General features: G+C 35.6%; 1 protein-coding gene across 8 annotated transcripts in view; it reads left to right on the top strand.

Moving 5' to 3' along the window:
* The window catches only part of KCNMA1 (potassium calcium-activated channel subfamily M alpha 1), a 468,790-nt gene that overhangs the window by 298,868 nt on the left and 152,975 nt on the right, over positions 1-16,947 (top strand). For all 8 annotated transcript variants that reach the window (XM_065638846.1, XM_065638845.1, XM_065638841.1 and 5 more), the window contains exon 9: positions 782-873. In XM_065638846.1, coding sequence (XP_065494918.1) covers positions 782-873 — 92 coding nt within the window. The remainder of the gene's footprint in view (positions 1-781; positions 874-16,947) is intronic.

Raw genomic sequence — 16,947 nt, 5'->3', positions numbered from 1 at the left:
ACAGGTACATGTATATGAGTATATATATGAGCATAAGTATATGCATTCCCATCAATGCTTACTGACATATGAAGATAAAGACCATGTCAACTGGCAGTAGCTCTTCGAAGTATCCAGCCACAAGGAAGATGTTTGTTGGACAAAACATGGCAGAATAATTTTTATTTTCTCCTCGAAACCTTTTTTCTATCATGTGTTATTCCAATCCTTTTGAAAACAAACTTTTGGAAAAGTTTTTTTGGGGGGCGGGGTGGTGATCCTTTTGTTTCTTGACGGGGGAATAACCCCTCATTCCATCTTGTTTTTGTCTTCTTTTGAATCCTAATCATGGGGGGAAAAAAAGTCTGTCTTTTAAAATAGAAATGTAACAGTAATCATAATACTTGTTTTTGTTTTGTTTTGTTTTTTCAGTGGAGCTTGGATAGTTTTTTTCCCCCTCCCCTTTTCAGGAAGAATTAGACATAACTATATTTTGTGGTTAGATATGACTTTGACTTAATTTTGTTCTTGTTTTGTTTTGTGTGCCTATTTTTCCTCTTTGGATTATTTTCTTAATTTACAAGGTGTGTACCTTCTCCAAGACCAACTTTTGCATTGAGCCTCTTGTTTTGTTTGATAAGAACTTTTGCATTTTTTAAATTTTCTTTTTAAACAACTTCATAGATCTAATTCTTTTACATTTTCAGATCTTAAAGATATATATCTTCTGAAAATATTCATCATCCCCCTTTCTTTGGCCTCTCTTTTTAGTCTTTTCTTCTGTCTCCTATCTTCTTCTTAGGCCATGTTTGCCAGCTACGTCCCTGAAATCATAGAGTTAATAGGAAACCGCAAGAAATATGGTGGTTCCTATAGTGCGGTTAGTGGAAGAAAGTAAGTATCCCAAGAGGCTCTGCTGCCTCTGCTGCAGTAGAACACTCTCTGCATGCCATTTTCTTTTTTTTTTTGTGTTTTTGTTTCATGCATGTAGGCAATGTTTGCTCGCTACGTGCCAGAAATTGCTGCTCTCATCCTTAATCGGAAGAAATACGGCGGGACTTTTAACTCAACCCGAGGCAGAAAGTAAGTCAAAAAAGACCAGGTGTGGTTGTGTGACTTTAAAGAGCCCCTGAAGGTGGTAACAGCTGACTCACAGCTTATAAGGCTGTATTCCTTGACATCAGATGTTACCACTGGACAGTTGTCACACTATAATTAGAGACCTGGGCTATGCTATGGTACAAGTCACAACATTTTGTCCCTGCTTCAAGGGAACCTGGATACCACTAAGACTATACCGACATACCTTGTAAAAAATGCTGCTATTGCATATGCAGTTAGCTTCTGGAACAGAGTTGACAGTTTTGGGCATCATATTGTCATATGGTCATCTCTTAACTAAGTGACAGTGATAATTCACATGATCTTCACGCAACTCAGTTCTTTAAAAAACTTCAGTTTACTCGGGTGCAAAATATGAGATTTATGTTGATCAGCTTATTCCATTAGACTATGTCAGAAGTCTGATAGTGCTGTTTCTTATTGTTCAAACAGCATATTCAGATCTCATGCTGCTCTTAATGACTTCATATGAATATGGTAACACTTGTGATTTTAGAATATATGACCAGGGATTTTAAAGTGATTCCCTTCCACACTCCATATAAAACCTATCTTAAGAAGAGCAAGTAGTAGCCTTAGTATCAACATAGTATGGAAAAAAAAGGAAACCCATAAAAAATACTATTTTTGCCTGGTAGCAAAAGTTAAAGTTTATTGGATCACATTAGCTCATTAAATTTCTGTTGAAAGCCTGCTCATTTTCTTGACCAAGTTAAAACCAGCTCTTTCTGGCATTCCCAGCATCTAGACCTGCTGGGTTATAGCCTTTAATGAAGTATAATAGATGTACTTGCCAGTATAGTAACTTCTCCTTTATATCACCTCTGTTGCCATCTTTTGTGTCATTGCACACCATTGTAATATTCACTGGTAGAGATATATTTGCCCTAAAAGACGAGTCATATATAATCCTTTCCATATAACATAATAAAAGTACTTCAACAATACAACTAATTAGTTGTCCCTCTCCTTACTTTAAGAAGTTATGTTTTTTACTTTATTCCTTTCAAATCATCACCCATGCATCATTTTATAAATGCGGATTATGATTTTGTCAGGTTGTTTCTCCTCTCAGTGCAGCAGAAGGACTGTAAATGTCTCACAGAGCTAATTCTAGAGTACTATTTTACATGACTGGGTAGATAAATCAAAGTTTTTTCTTTATAGCTTATACTATTATACATTTAGTAATACTCAGGCAATTAGGTGATGATTGAAAACTTCAATATTTTCATTTTTTGAGATACCATCAAATGTCTAAAGCTTTTTTCTTGCATCATAATTCACTTATCCAGATTAACAAAATGCTTTAATTTATTTCTGAGATAGACTAGTATCATTAATTTCCTAAAATGTTTATTTGTGACAGAGGCCTACTCGGTTTCATATTTGTATTCATATTTGGTTTCCCAAAGAGAGAAATTTTTTAAACACAGAAGTTGCACCTCTGTTTTTGAGTCTCCAGAGGAGTAATAGCAGAGGGGAATATGGATAAAAACTATTTTACATACAGTGTTTTAGTCTGTTCCTTTCTACCTTGTCACTAGTACCCAGCATTGCTCAGATGTCTCTAAACTTGGACCTGATCTTCAGACAGAACCCCACATTCTGAAAAGCTCAACTCCAGATTACATGCTTCTGCTAGCTTTGGGGCGTGCTTTTTTCTTTTTTTTTCCACTTTTTTTTTTTTTTTGGTCTTTATTTATACGCACTATCTATTTTTAGCTTACTCTGTTGTCAGTGCTTTCTCTGCTGATCTCTACTGCCCATATAACTTGTCGTTTGAAACTTAGCTCTGTCATCAGCATACAAACTGTTCAATTCTTTACACATTGTTTTCTGGTTCAATTATTAATTGCTAAGTAGTTTAAAGATGTCCTTTGCTCATGTGAGTCTTTCATCAGAGAATCTAAGCTTGGGAACTGCACAATAAAAAGCCATTAGTACCCCTTGTTTGATGTTGATTTTGCAGTCAGTAGAACAAGATTGATGAAATGTTATGTTTGGCCAAAATTTAAATTTTCATTTGGAATTCAGTGTTGAGAGAGTGGATTGTCAGAACCAATAAGTTTTCCTTTGCCTGGGATACGGGCATGTGGTAGTAATTAGCAATATAAGGTCTTTAGTTGAGCAATCATGCATGGATTCTGGCAGCGAACATAATGAGAAACTACAGTTGTTCTATTCCTAATGTCAGAAAGTTTCTAGATAACATTAAACTCACGTACAAAATGAAAGCAGCTAAATTTTGTTGAAAGATGTAGTTTCAGCTCTTAAAATAGCAAATGTGTATAGTTATTGAATTTCTTGAAAATAGATAAGTACATGGAAGCTGCTTTGTAGCATTTATATATGTATGTTTATATATGTTACCTCATGAACTATGTTTGTGCAATAATGTACTTCTATATGATAATTAAACATCTAGGTGGGAAGTTAAAATTAGCTTATGATTATATACATTTAGAGGATTGCACTACATCACTTTGATACTAAGGAAAGCCTTGCTATAGAATTGTGACTATCAAAGCAGCTAGAATGTATGCATAAAAATTATTTCTACAAACTCCACTTACTAAAGAAGAGAAACAACCAACATACCAGCAGGTTTGATCTTGAATTTCATTTTGCTTTTCAGCCAATAAAGTCCCCAAAGGACTCATAAATGATATAGGAATAATTTTGCACAGTGAAGAAGCTTACATCTCTCTTAGATGAGACACATACACACAGAGTTTGGAAACAGAAGTCGTTTGTAGGCAGTATGCAATTATTATTGGTTAAATTTACTAGGTACGAGGTAGTTTTGTTACAAAAGTCCACAGGGGATTTTAAATTTTAAATATAATTTATGGTCTCTGCTTTGTAATATATTCCTATAATGAGACTTCTCAGGTCTCATAGAACACAAAGTAGGAATTTTATTATAGTCTTTGACTGAAGTTTCACCTGTTAAATGAACAGTACTCACTGTTGCATATGTACCAAAATGCATACCAATATATCTATACAAAATGTGGCTGAGACCAAACATAGATAAGTAAGGTAATGGCTTCGGCACAACTACAGCCTAATGCAAAGAAAAAAATGAAGAAGTTACCAAAAAAGGTAGCAGTCGTTGTCTTGAATTTCAGATTTGTAAACAATGAGATTTGCTCTACGGGCAATGAGTTTACTGCTAAACAGCTGTTTTGCTACTGTTTACAGATCAACTCATCAGAAGACTCTGTAATGTTTTTTACTACATGCCCTGATACACCAGTATCAGATGGTCATTAGACAAGAAAAAGCTGGCCTTCTTAGTTTAGTTATACTCAGAAAAAAACGAAACAATTGCTTCTTGCTATAGTCACCACTAAATAGAAATGATACACAGAAAACCAGACCATAGTTACAAAGACAGAAAATAGTTCATAATCAGTATTTATATGTAACTAAGATGTAACTAGGAAATAAAGTTCAGGCATGAGAAGCAATCAGAACTGTAAAAAAAAAATTATTATTTTTTAATACTGCTAGGAGGCATCTTAGGATAACAGTGATGTGGCTTCCAGTATTTTCCACTTTGAGTCCTACATAGTTTTTCTCTTCTTTCACATGAGCAATTCATTCACTACTGTTTGTCCTTCCTGTGCATTTCCCTGGATAAACTATGTAGTCGTTATTTTACTTTTTGGGAAATACTTTTTGCAAAGCAGATATAGCACATAGTATTATTTACGTATGAGCTGACGTTCTGATGATTTCTGTAGAAGTATGTAACAACATAACTTAAAGTCTCTGCAGAGAAGTTGGCATAATTTTGTTATTAATGAACTAGTAACTACCTGAGAGAGTCTTAGTGAGATTTAACAGAGTCAAGTTTACACTTTCCGAATATAAGAAATGTTTTTAAAATGCAAAGTAGACAAATTTATAATGAAGGTTAACTCTTACTAATTGCTTCATCACCAAACATTATGTTCTCACCCTGAAAAATATCTGCAATATTATATAGGCCATATCTCACTAAAACATTTTGAAACTTACTAGATCACTAAGAAATGACTAATGAAAGCATATGCTTGAAAGAAATTATATTCAAGTAGTTTCTTTAAGGAAATTAGTGTCAAACTAGTACCATTATCAACAGATAAAATGGTAATGAGAAAATACTGGGTACAAATACTGGAGATAAAAACTAGATGTTACAGATAGTTGAGAAGGAAAAAAATCTGACCTTTTATTACAGTATTATAAAAAGTCTATAGATTAGACTCTAGATTAGAAAATTATGTATAATTTTATATAGATAAGCAGGGGAAGGTTTATGGGTTTTTTTGTTTGACATTTTTTTAATCAGCTACAAACTGAAATGGTACATAGCTTGAGTATTAATTATATTTCCTCTTAGCCTTTTTCCTTAATAATTTTGAGACCAGTAGCTGATTCTCTACACCCTCTCTACATTTAGCGAGTTTCTTTTAAGACTTTTGATTTGACTTTGTTCAGGCTCTTTCAGTAACCTATCTGTAGAACTAAGGCGTTAGTATTCAAGGGATCATTTTAAGGTGATATTTTGAAAGTGAAGTACAATAGAAGGATGAAATATCTGCCAGTCTGTCACCATAACTGATAGGCTGTTGTTTTTAGGGTGTAGCAATAAGCCTACAGGTTAGTTCATACATGCATACCTCTGGAAGTCTGGAAGAGGCAGTGATCTCTTCAGTTTTGGATTGTTTTTCTGAATTGCTCCAGCTAACCTCTTTACAAAGTTTAGGCTTTAAGTCTTAAGCGAAAGGAGATTTCTTCAAGAAATCCATGATTTTGAATAAGTAGAATTCTGCAGTTGCACTCTTTTTGTGAAATTTGGAACTTAGATGTTCAGTCCTAGCCAAAAGAGGACTTAAAAGATTATCTGTGTTACTCCTTTGAAGCCAGGAAAAAAAAACAAAACCAAAAAAGAACCTTGGTTGATTTGTTTATTTATAATGTTCATATTACTCAGGTCTGGTCTGAGATTTGTTGTTTAAAGATCCAGATTTGTTTTACCTCTACTAATTTTTCATTAACCTTTTATTTTGCATTCATTAATTTACGTGGGAATCAAGATTGTTCTTATTCAGTTGTTTCATTTCTGTATTCATGTGTTCATATGATCAGACTGGATTTTAATTCTGTGAAATATTTTCCAGTTGAAGACATTTGCTTATTGTAAATCAGCCTGCACAAAGCTCTAGAAAGCATATGGAAAGAACATTTGTAAACCGATGGACTGAAAGAGAGACTGCGTAACTTAATGATTTTTTTTCAGTCTTTCCTCTATATTGAGTTATTGACTTTTAATTCCATGGAATAAATTCTTCTTGCCTTTTTCCTGTGAAACTGCTATCAGATCCAATGGAAACTCTTTATGAGGGCATCAAGCAGAACACAGCTTCACATAAATAGATATTTAACAGAGAGAGGGATTATTATAATTTTATATACATATATGTGTATATGTAAACTGCTTATCTTGTTGCAACAGTAAATATCTATGCTAAACTATGTTAAATTTTAAAGATATTTTTAAAAAATTACACAGAGGCATTGATATAGTTTATGTAAAACATTAAAAATTGTATTTTAATGAAATCACAGTTCTTTACTGTATAAGCTATTAAAAGCTCTTGTTTCTCTTCTCTCATGATCTGTTCTGCTTCCCAGAGATGTCTTCAGATTTCTTAAATTTACAAGCCATAAATTAGCAAATCATCAACATATCAACGGGAAGAATCATCTGTTAGAGATTCCTTCCAGAAGGAAACATGGGATTCAATAACTAAACATCACAAAGAAAAATAAAAACTGTAGACAGATAGATATGGTAAACAGAAAGACAAACAGATAATTTAAGTTGACAGGCCATCTTGGACTCGTTAGACATTTGATTTCGATTAAAAATTAGAAAAAAAAAATTAAGACTCGTCCAAATACTTTGGCAAAGGTCCATTTGCTGCAGTAATAAGAGGCATAGCTCCAAAGAAACTGACATTAGATTATTATATTAAATTATTTTATACAATATGTAAGATATTATTTTCCAGTGGGATGAGAATGTAATAAGAGAATGTGACATGGATTGCATTATGATCCCTAGGGGTGTCTCTGTTTCCCATCTGCTAGCCATTCTTCTAATCCCACTGTTTCAAATGAAGTCTCACTTAGTGATAAAGAAAAACTGATGAGTGTTAAATAGACTGACAGATAGAACTAATAGGACAAACTTTTTTTTCCAGTTTTACATGCTTATTAAACTATTTCTGTTCTAATGAAAGTAAGAAAGGAAATGTGGGAACTGACATATTATGATATTATGATTTTTAAAATATGTATTCTAGGTCTCGAATCACATTCCAGTCCTACAATAACAGCACTAATTTTATATTTCTAGTTAAAACTGTAAAAATTTCAAATTCTCCTTCTCTCTGCCTAAACTCTAAAAAAACCCTTAGAGGTTTGACATAAAAATGGCAGTTGTTGCTCTCCAAAGTTTAACCCAAGAAAGACTCAATCTGGTTTGTAAATCTGCTGATCTACCATATTCAACAAAATATACAGGTGATGACTTTAAGTATGGACATCACAGAGAGTGCAATATGAGATGGCAGAAGTGGTGAATTGATTGGCAAGTTTTAGTGATATATGACTTTTGTTTTCATTCAGGTTCTATTGCAGAAATTAGTCATGACATTTTGGGGTGATTTCTATGGAAAGAAATGCATTGGCTCTAGTCATGAACGAAACGCTCAGAAATATTAAAGCCTTTGCTAACTGCATTGCTTTCAAAGGATTTAATTATTTTTTTGACTCATTGAGCATTTAAAAAATGAATAAGGCAATTTGAAAATGAGTAATGGTGGGAAGATAAAAAGCAATTTAATTAAAGGAAAATATTTTCAATTAATTTCAAAAGTAATAACAGAGTGTCTTGTTTGTGTGTGATATCCACTGCATAAAATAGTACAAGAAAGAAGCCCAGGTTTTGGATGGATTAGAGCAGTATATTAAGATCTGTTTGCAACTGAGATGCTGATGCTGGAGATGTGGTTTACCCTTGCATTTCACTGTAAGCTTTGTAGCATGGACTCCTTGTGCATGGCATAGAATTTAACAGTTTTTACTTCTGTTTATACTAAATTATTCACTTATTTCTTATGGTGATATAGCTGTGTTGTGTCTAAATGTTTGGTGTTTTTTATGGAAGTGGAAATACACTAGATAATATTGCCATCAAGACTGAATGAAAGGATGAATATTCATCCTTTGCTTTAAATGTACAGTGGAAGCCTCTTTAACTAATCCAGGCACTGGAAGAAACAAATCACTCTGCTTTCTTCTGATTATTGCAGTTTCAGAGGTGCAGATCAGTGAAGCATATTAACTTTTATTTCTTAACTTGCTTTATAGACAAGCATGGCACAATTCCTTAAATCATAAAAGTGTACGATAAATTCATTTAGCTGTAACTGAGCAAGGATATTGAAATAAACAAAGCAGTTTGCAGTGAATCACCTGTAAGAGCACACTGTTGCAAACAGATGCAAGCTCGAATATGTAGTTTAAACAAAGGCATGTGCTATTCAGGATTAAAGTATCTGAAATGCATTCTGTCAGCCTGTTCTCTAGTAGAAATCTCACTTAGGTGGGCGTAATATATTTGAGGACCTGTGTAGGTGAACTCCTGTGTACTATGAGCTTCAGAAACAATTTCTAATATTTAAAGCTTGCCAGAGACACACCACCAATGTTCACTGAGCAAGACTGAAACCTGCATTTGTATAAAGTGCACTTGATACAGTTTCATAGCTGTTATAATTCACAGCTGAGTCTTGTGTGTGTCTGTATATTTGTCACACATTACCAATTTTATATTTAAGGAATTTGAGTGATTCCTTCTTGATCCTTAATTTTATATACTTATACTTGTCACAAAGTAAATTAATATCTGTGTTAGAGGTAAATTTTGAATGCCTGACATTAATGATCTCCCATTTATGTTAATCTGATGTATGATCCAGTGCTGTTCCACGGATCTGTACTGCATGCCATATACTGAATATAGCTCTGAGTGTTTTCTAGTATTACCTAATTCCTTTTTCTTTACTCACAATTTAAGAGAGATTCCAAAGAGCGTGGAACCTGTTGATAGGAACAGATAGTTTCTGTCAGAATTAATCACAGCAGTTTCAGTACAGGCTGTGTGAGTTCACTCTGGTTCCCAAAGAGTTGGCAGCTGAAGCTATCAGGTCCAATTTACAGAAATTAAATGTACCTCAGTCATGTTCTCAGATACTGCAGTCACATCTCTAGTCCCAGTGTAGTCATATTCTTTTATACATTTGATGTTGATACATATTTGAAAGTCAGTGCTTTGGGCTTCTCAGTAACTTCAACACTTTTCAAATTGTTAATCCTTCAGGCATAAAAAGAATAATGAAAATCTACTTTCTAACTAACAGTTGAAGGAGAACAAGTATTAAAATAAAGTTGCTGGGATGTTACATGCTTGACAGACAGTTTGCTATGTGCTTGAATATTTTTGACTTGTCTCCTTTGTAGTAGAAGATTTCTAGAGCCCGGTTCGATAATCAGAACGATAAAATAGCTTGCAGTTGAATTTTTGAAAAAATATTATGTCTTGATTTGAGTGTGTTTCATGCTCTGTGATCACAGACATGACTGACTAATGCTAAAGGCAAGTTTGGGAGTAATACTTTAGTTTCATACCTCCTAGAATTATTTTCTAAAAGCTAACATGATTTGTCTTTTTTTGGTCAAGAAGTGTCTGTTCTAGATAATCTGTTCTCGTTCTTTGCTTTTTTCTTATATACAATACATAGGCAAGCTTTTTAATGGTTAAAATATTCTAGCATATTGTCCTGGCTCCCTGTACACATTAGCTACATAAGTGATCCTTGGATTCAAGTGTTCTGTGAAAAAAGAGAAAAACATGAAATCATGACTGTACAGCACCTATTACTCTATTTGTATTAATCTGAGAGGGGAGTTTATATTGGAATAAGGCTTTTTTTTAACCAGATAAGACAGAGACACATAAGCACATGCATAAAGTTATCCCTTAATTTAACCGAATTAATAGAATCTTGAGTAATGTTAGGTAAATCATAAAAAGCACAAGCGGCTGGAAATGTATTGTAAACTGGTGTATTTAAAAAATTCATACCACTAATAGATCAGTAAGATGACCATGTGTACAGTCTCCATTGACATATACTGACTTTTCTTGATAAGAAAAAGTGGCTGAGATCTATCCTTTATTGAGGAAAATCAGTTAGACTTTACAAGAACCTGTTTACTTAAACCACAGCAACCTGCTACTGGCATACAGAGAAAGAACTGAGGTGGTCAATAGATGAAGGAATGATCAGAACACTAAGCAGAAAGACCATAAAGGTATTTGAGCATATGTATTTGATACAAATATTACATTATTATAGAGACATCTAGATCAACATGCGCCACATTTCATTTAGCTACTTGACAAGTGAATGCCGTGTTTTCAACTGGATGCTGAACGGAATTTTGTATTTATTATCTTTGATTTATTATGAAAGACTAGTGAGAGTGAGTTTTTTCAAGTTCTTTATACTTGTTCCAATAAAATGAGTATAATTTCTTTCAAAATAAGCAGGCAAAAGATTTGCCTTTCATATTGTGTTCTCTGAAGGAAGAACCACACAAAGAGGAATTCTTCTTGAAGAATCCTAGTCACAGTGAATCTGTTTTCATTTACAGTGCTGTTTACATGGATTAAGTGTATGTTCTCAATTATCTCATGTCAGAATTCTAGATGGTTTAGCTTTTGCTTATTTCATTTTTTTTCTTCCTGAAACTGTTTGTAATAGCTTTGGGCATTTTATCACCATATTTGTTTACTTTATAAAAAGCTAGTGTATTTTTAGCAAGTGTATCATTATGTCAGTACTTGAGTGGAAAAAAATTAGGTACTGTAGAGAATTTCAACTGTGTATAATTTTTCATAGTTGGTCATGTAATTAATTTTGACAATGATATGTACATATGGGAGAGAATGGATTAGTCTGGCTTTATTGGTTGATAGAATATGGCTCCTGATAAGCTTTTGAGTCTCTGTAAAAGATTTTTTGCAGCATCGCAATTGTGCAATATGGATTCCCATTGGTATATTAAACCAGTTTCAACTCTGAGACAATGACACCAGTGACAACTATTACTTAACAGAAACCTTAGTCCTCCTGAATATTTATCAGCAATTGGAAATCATAATAATTTGGCTGAATAGTGTATTAATTTTCAAGTTTTTCATAAACAAAAGCTTAATGCAGAAGTTAGACATTTCTCTTGACCCAAAATTACTGATACAATATATTCCTACCAATGAACTATAGCTGAAAGCAAAAGAAATCCAGTGTGTTTGCTTTACTTAAACTCTTGCTACGTGGAAAAAAATGGGTGGTACATGGGAAGGGAATGGTTATTGGAACAGAGGAAGTTATAAATCTTCAAATCCATATACAGGACAGACTGGAGCAGTATAAACTCTCCAAGTTTTCTTAACAAATGTACCTAATAACTCTCTTTGGGGAAGCAGGAAATCTGTTTTCAATTTCTACTTCTAAGCAAAAATATAACTTATGTTAAAAGGAGGGTTTTTCTGTGGGAGTTTTCAATCAAAAAGGAATGCAAATATCTCATCAGAAAATATTGTTTCAAAACCAGGAGTTTTTGTTGCAATCACTGCTCAAGACACTGTCTTGCACTATATGAGAACAGCAAAGAAGAGAAGAATAGATCATGTCCAATGCAAGGCAAAGCAAAAAGCCAGCTTGTTTGAGCAGGGATCTTCTTCTTGAAATACAGCAGAAAAAGAAATTACATGATCAGTGGAAGCAAGGTCAGCCAACATGGGAGGACTATAGAGATGCTGCTCGTCACTGTAGGGAGGAAATTCACGCTGCCAAAGCTCAATTAGAATTAAAGCTGACCAGTACAATGAGGGACATTAAAAAAGGCTTTTTAAAATATATTAATGGCAAAAGGCAAACTAGAAATAACATTGGCCCATTACTTGATGAGCATGGTCGCCTTGTTAATAGGAACATAGACAAAGCTGAAACATTTAATGCTTTCTTCTCTTTGATCTTCAACACCAATGATAGACTTGGAGGCCCTCATAACCCTGGGTTAGAAAACCATGGCTGCGAGAATGATAAACCCCCAATCAATCTGAAAATTGTATGGGATTTGCTACTCCAGCTAGATCCCTTTGAGTCAATGGCACCTGATGGGATTCGTCCAAGGTTGCTGAAAGAGCTGGCTGATGTCATAGCGAGACCTCTCTTCGTGATTTTGCAACACTCCTGGGAATCTGGAGAGTCCTGGATGACTGGTAGCTGGCAAACATTGTCCCAATCTACAAGAAGGGCAACAGGGATGACCCCAGCAACTACAAGCCTGTCAGTCTCACTTCTGTTCCTGGCAAAATCATGGGAGTTGGTGAAAAACATCTGAACAACAAAGCAGTCATTGGTCCCAGCCAGTACAAGTTAATGAGGGGAATGTCTTGCTTAACAAACTTAATTTTATTCTACGACAAGGTTACCCACCTGGCTGACCAAGGGAAGCCTGTCCATGTGATCTTTTTGGATTTTAGTAAAGCCTTTGATATTGTCTTTCATAATATTCTTCTGGACAAAATGGCCAGCATACAGTTGGATAAACACACAATACAGTGGATGAGCAATTGGCTGATGGGCTGGGGTCTAAGTGTTCTAGTAAATGGGGTTATGTTGGGCTGGTGGAGTTCCGCAAGGATCCATCTTAGGGCCAGCACTCTTCAATGTCTTCATAAATGACTTAGACTCAGGACTTGAGGGATTACTTAGTAAGTTTGCCGATGGCACAAAATTGAGAGGAGCTGTTGACACTCTCAAGGGCAGAGGGGCCCTGGAGAGGGATCTGGACAGATTGGAGAACTGGGCAATCACCAACCACATGGAGTGCAACAAGGGCAAGTGCTGGATTTTGCACATGGGACACAGCAACCCTGGCTGTACATACGGACTGGGGGATGAGATGCTGGAAAGCAGCTCCGCGGAGAGGGACCTGGGGGTTCTGGTCAACGGCAAGTTGAACATGAGCCAGCAGTGTGCCCTGGCAGGCAAGAGGGCCAACTGTGTGCTGGGTGCATCAAGCACAGCATTGCCAGCTGGGCGAGGGAGTTGATTGTCCTGCTTTTCTCGGCACTGGTGCAGCCTCACCTGGAGCACTGTGTGCAGTTCTGGGCACCAAAGTATAAAAAGGACATAAAGCTACTGGACAGTGTCCAGAAGAGGGCTACGAAGTTGGTGAAGGGTTTGGAGGGGAAGCCATATGAGGAGTGACTAAAGTCACTTGGTTTGTTCAGCCTAGAGAAGAGGAGGCTAAGGGGAGACCTCATTGTGGTCTACAGCTTCCTTACAAGGGGAGGAGAAAGGGAAGGAGCCGATCTCTTGTCTTTGGTGACCAATGACGGAACGCGAGGGATTGGCAGGAAGATGTGCCAGGGGAGGTTTAGGTTGGACGTTAGGAAAAGGTTCTTCACCCAGAGGTTGGTGGAGCACTGGAACAGTCTCGCCAAGGAGGTAGTCATGGCCCCAAGCCTGTCAGTATTCAAGAAAAGACTGGACAACGCCTTCAGACAAATGGTGGGAACTGTGGGGTTGTCACATGCAGGGGCAGGAGTTGGACTTGATGATCCTTGTTGGTCCCTTCCAACTCAGGGCATTCTATGATTCTATGAACCTCAAATCAGAGTGCTAAAATCGAACCATGGTGCAGATGCATTCTGACACTTGCAAAATACTCAGTCCTGGTGCTCAAATGCAAGAGTATTTTACAGCCAAATATTTTATTTTTACTGGAGCAGATTGCTATGAAACGCTACTGAATGAGAAGCATAACAGGATTGAATTATTGTATCAAATGCATCTGCTTTTAGTGGGAGGGTTTTGGAGTAGGTAACCTCTGGAGGTCTTTTCCAGCCTCAATTATCTTGTAATCTTATGATCCTATGAAAATTTCCTCTGCAATAAAGTAATTTGGGCTGGGTTTTTTTTGTTTGTTTGGGTTTTTTTTCAGTCTATCTGTATTTTTTAAATGTGGACTCTTAGTTAATGACAGAAAATAACCTATATGAAGAGAAATCTCCCAGGAAGGAAGTAAATACTCTGCACAGGAATGCAGTGTAGCACAAAAGCATGCAGGAAGAGACCCTGCTAAAGTTAACAGTGCAGGATCTGTACAAAGCAGTTACCTACAAGAAGAAATTATTTCTATTATTAAAAATAATGCATCAACCATGCAAATGGAAAGTTCAATTTCTTAATTAGTAATAGATGGAAACATTTGAAGAAAGTAATACCCATAGTTTAAAATTAGTTGTCTTAGAAAATGTGTACAGACAGTGTAAGGAATACAATCGAGTCTTTTTAGCTGCTATTTATGATTTTCTTGGGCTTTTGCATTTTTCGATGGCTAGAACTTCCCAATATGTTAGTGTGTCAAACACAGTGTGTTCAGAATTTAGATGTAGTAAACTGCTCAGGTTTTAAACATCTCTTCAGAATCTGAACTTTCTTGAGGTTTTCACTTTACATTGATATATTGGATGGAGATTCTTCTATTTGGTGAGGAATATATCTTAGTGCTTGAAATCATGTTTACCCTTATGATTCGGAGATTATTATCCTGACCTAACTGTGAGTGCAATAACGTGCAGACACAGTCCTGGCAGCTCGGGCAATTTACCACTAGGGAAACTGAGGAAGAGTGTTTCTGAAGGCAGGAATGTAGGCATGGTTTTGGCCAGTACAGAGGCTGCTACAAACTCTGCCAAGCGCAAAGATGCCAGAGGAAACCTCTTAAGGACATCTTGCACCAAAAAAGGATGTCTTGTTTTCAGATATTGTGCTTACCACCTCATAAAGAGGAGAGCTTTAACTCAAGGATTTTTGTGGTTTTACATGCTTACAGTCTGAGAACTCAGTGCTTTGTAGACCTATGGCACCAAAAACTTATGTTAAAATTGAGCAAAATCTTACTGAAGCTGAAGCAGGCACTCTGGCTAGCTAGTTTAGCAATAGCAGTCAATTGTATTGATTCTCATATAAATATATACTCCCTGCTTGTTAAAAAGAATGAAACCATTGGAGTTTTTGACTGCTGCTATTTCTAAAATTATATCTGAGTCCTGGTGATGTCACTAAGAACTCATGGAAAAGGAGTGTTTCAGTTTATCATATTTCTAAATCTATCTTTAAAACTCTGTGCTACGCTATGAATAAAAGTGGTAGTAGAACGATATCATAAGCTGCGCTGGACTGGTATAATAGTTTATCATATTTTGTTGAACTATCTGAACCACTGCAAAAGTAACAGTGCACGATGGTGATACTATTCACTGTGTGATGCATATTAATGATTTATTCTTTGTTCTGCATAATTATCCCCTTTCCAATGAGTTCTAAGAACTTTTCACACACATTTCATCCAGCATCAAATTATGAAGCAAGAAGAGGCTGCTATTATAGCCCATTACATAAGTAATCATTGTTGCCACCTATTATTTGTTGTTTCCAGACAATGAGGTTTGTGCGTTACTGAGTTTTCCACAGAACGATTATGAAGTAGGTGAGACTTGGATGGTCTACTTCATGCCCTTGGAATTACTTTGCTTCACATTTGGCAGTTCAAGTTCCAAATAAGTTTGTGAGATTGTGTGTTTGTAGTGTTTGTGCATATCCTATATGATGGCAATGAAGTTGACTTTCTTATTTCAGGAATTGTATCTATAGCACCTTGTCCCTCTTCCTGACTTCTGTGAGCAATGTGGTAGTTGGAACTGTTAGCAGTAGGCATATCAAAATCATCATCCATCTTAAACCCACGACAGTAATGGAAGCTGGGGTCGAGTTTATTCCATGAAAGAAGTTGTGAGACAGTGTAGGATATTCCAATCACAAACTTCTGGACTTTTCTTTACAATAATAAAGGAGAAAAAATCCCTGAAGTCAGGAAGAGTGCTATTTCCTAGGCCTTTTCTTCAGCATCTCAGAATTTAAGATGTAGAATTCAAGAATGTGTGTGTAGATATATACTGTACTTCCATCTTATATGATCAGATACATCTATTAATGGAAACATGGAGCAACAGAAAAATTTGTAAGCTCACAGCCTGTGTAAACTTTGATTTTTCTAAGTAATCTATTGCAATAGTGCAATAAATAATGTTTCCTAATTGTAAAGTACCCTCCTTGTAGGAGTTACGTTAGTAAAAAGATTTCTTTTTAACTGCTTGTGTCCTATAATTGGCAAGCTTTGCACTGTCCTCATTGGCCTAAGTGTCTGCTTTCAACCATGGAAAAATATCGAATCATTTTAGGGAGATTTGCTGTCTCATTATGCCATAAACCAAAAATTTGAACAGTAAATCTCAGTAGAGGAGGTAAAGATGTGGAGAAAGATATGTAAAATAAAGAAATATGACTTTGAAAGAGACTGCTTAATGCAGTGTATAAACATATAAAGAAATGATGCCACTCGCCATTAAATGTGTAATACAACTTGACCAAATGGTTTGTTAATAGTAGTCTTTGCAAGCGAGAGTGTATATGTACTTGCAATTACAAAGCACCTTTTGGAACTGTTTTCATTCTCTGACTTCATGGAATAAGATCTAAAGAAACATCAAGAAGAGACTAATACTTTTGTTTGCCCAATAAATTACGATTTCCTTCTTTGCTTTCTTGCTTGTTTTATATTCTTTGCAAGATTAACTCTGAT

Source organism: Caloenas nicobarica, chromosome 7 (genome assembly GCF_036013445.1).
Source record: "Caloenas nicobarica isolate bCalNic1 chromosome 7, bCalNic1.hap1, whole genome shotgun sequence".
NCBI lineage: Eukaryota > Metazoa > Chordata > Aves > Columbiformes > Columbidae > Caloenas > Caloenas nicobarica.
Note: the sequence above shows the minus strand (reverse complement) of the source record. Positions and strands in the feature narration are given on the sequence as shown.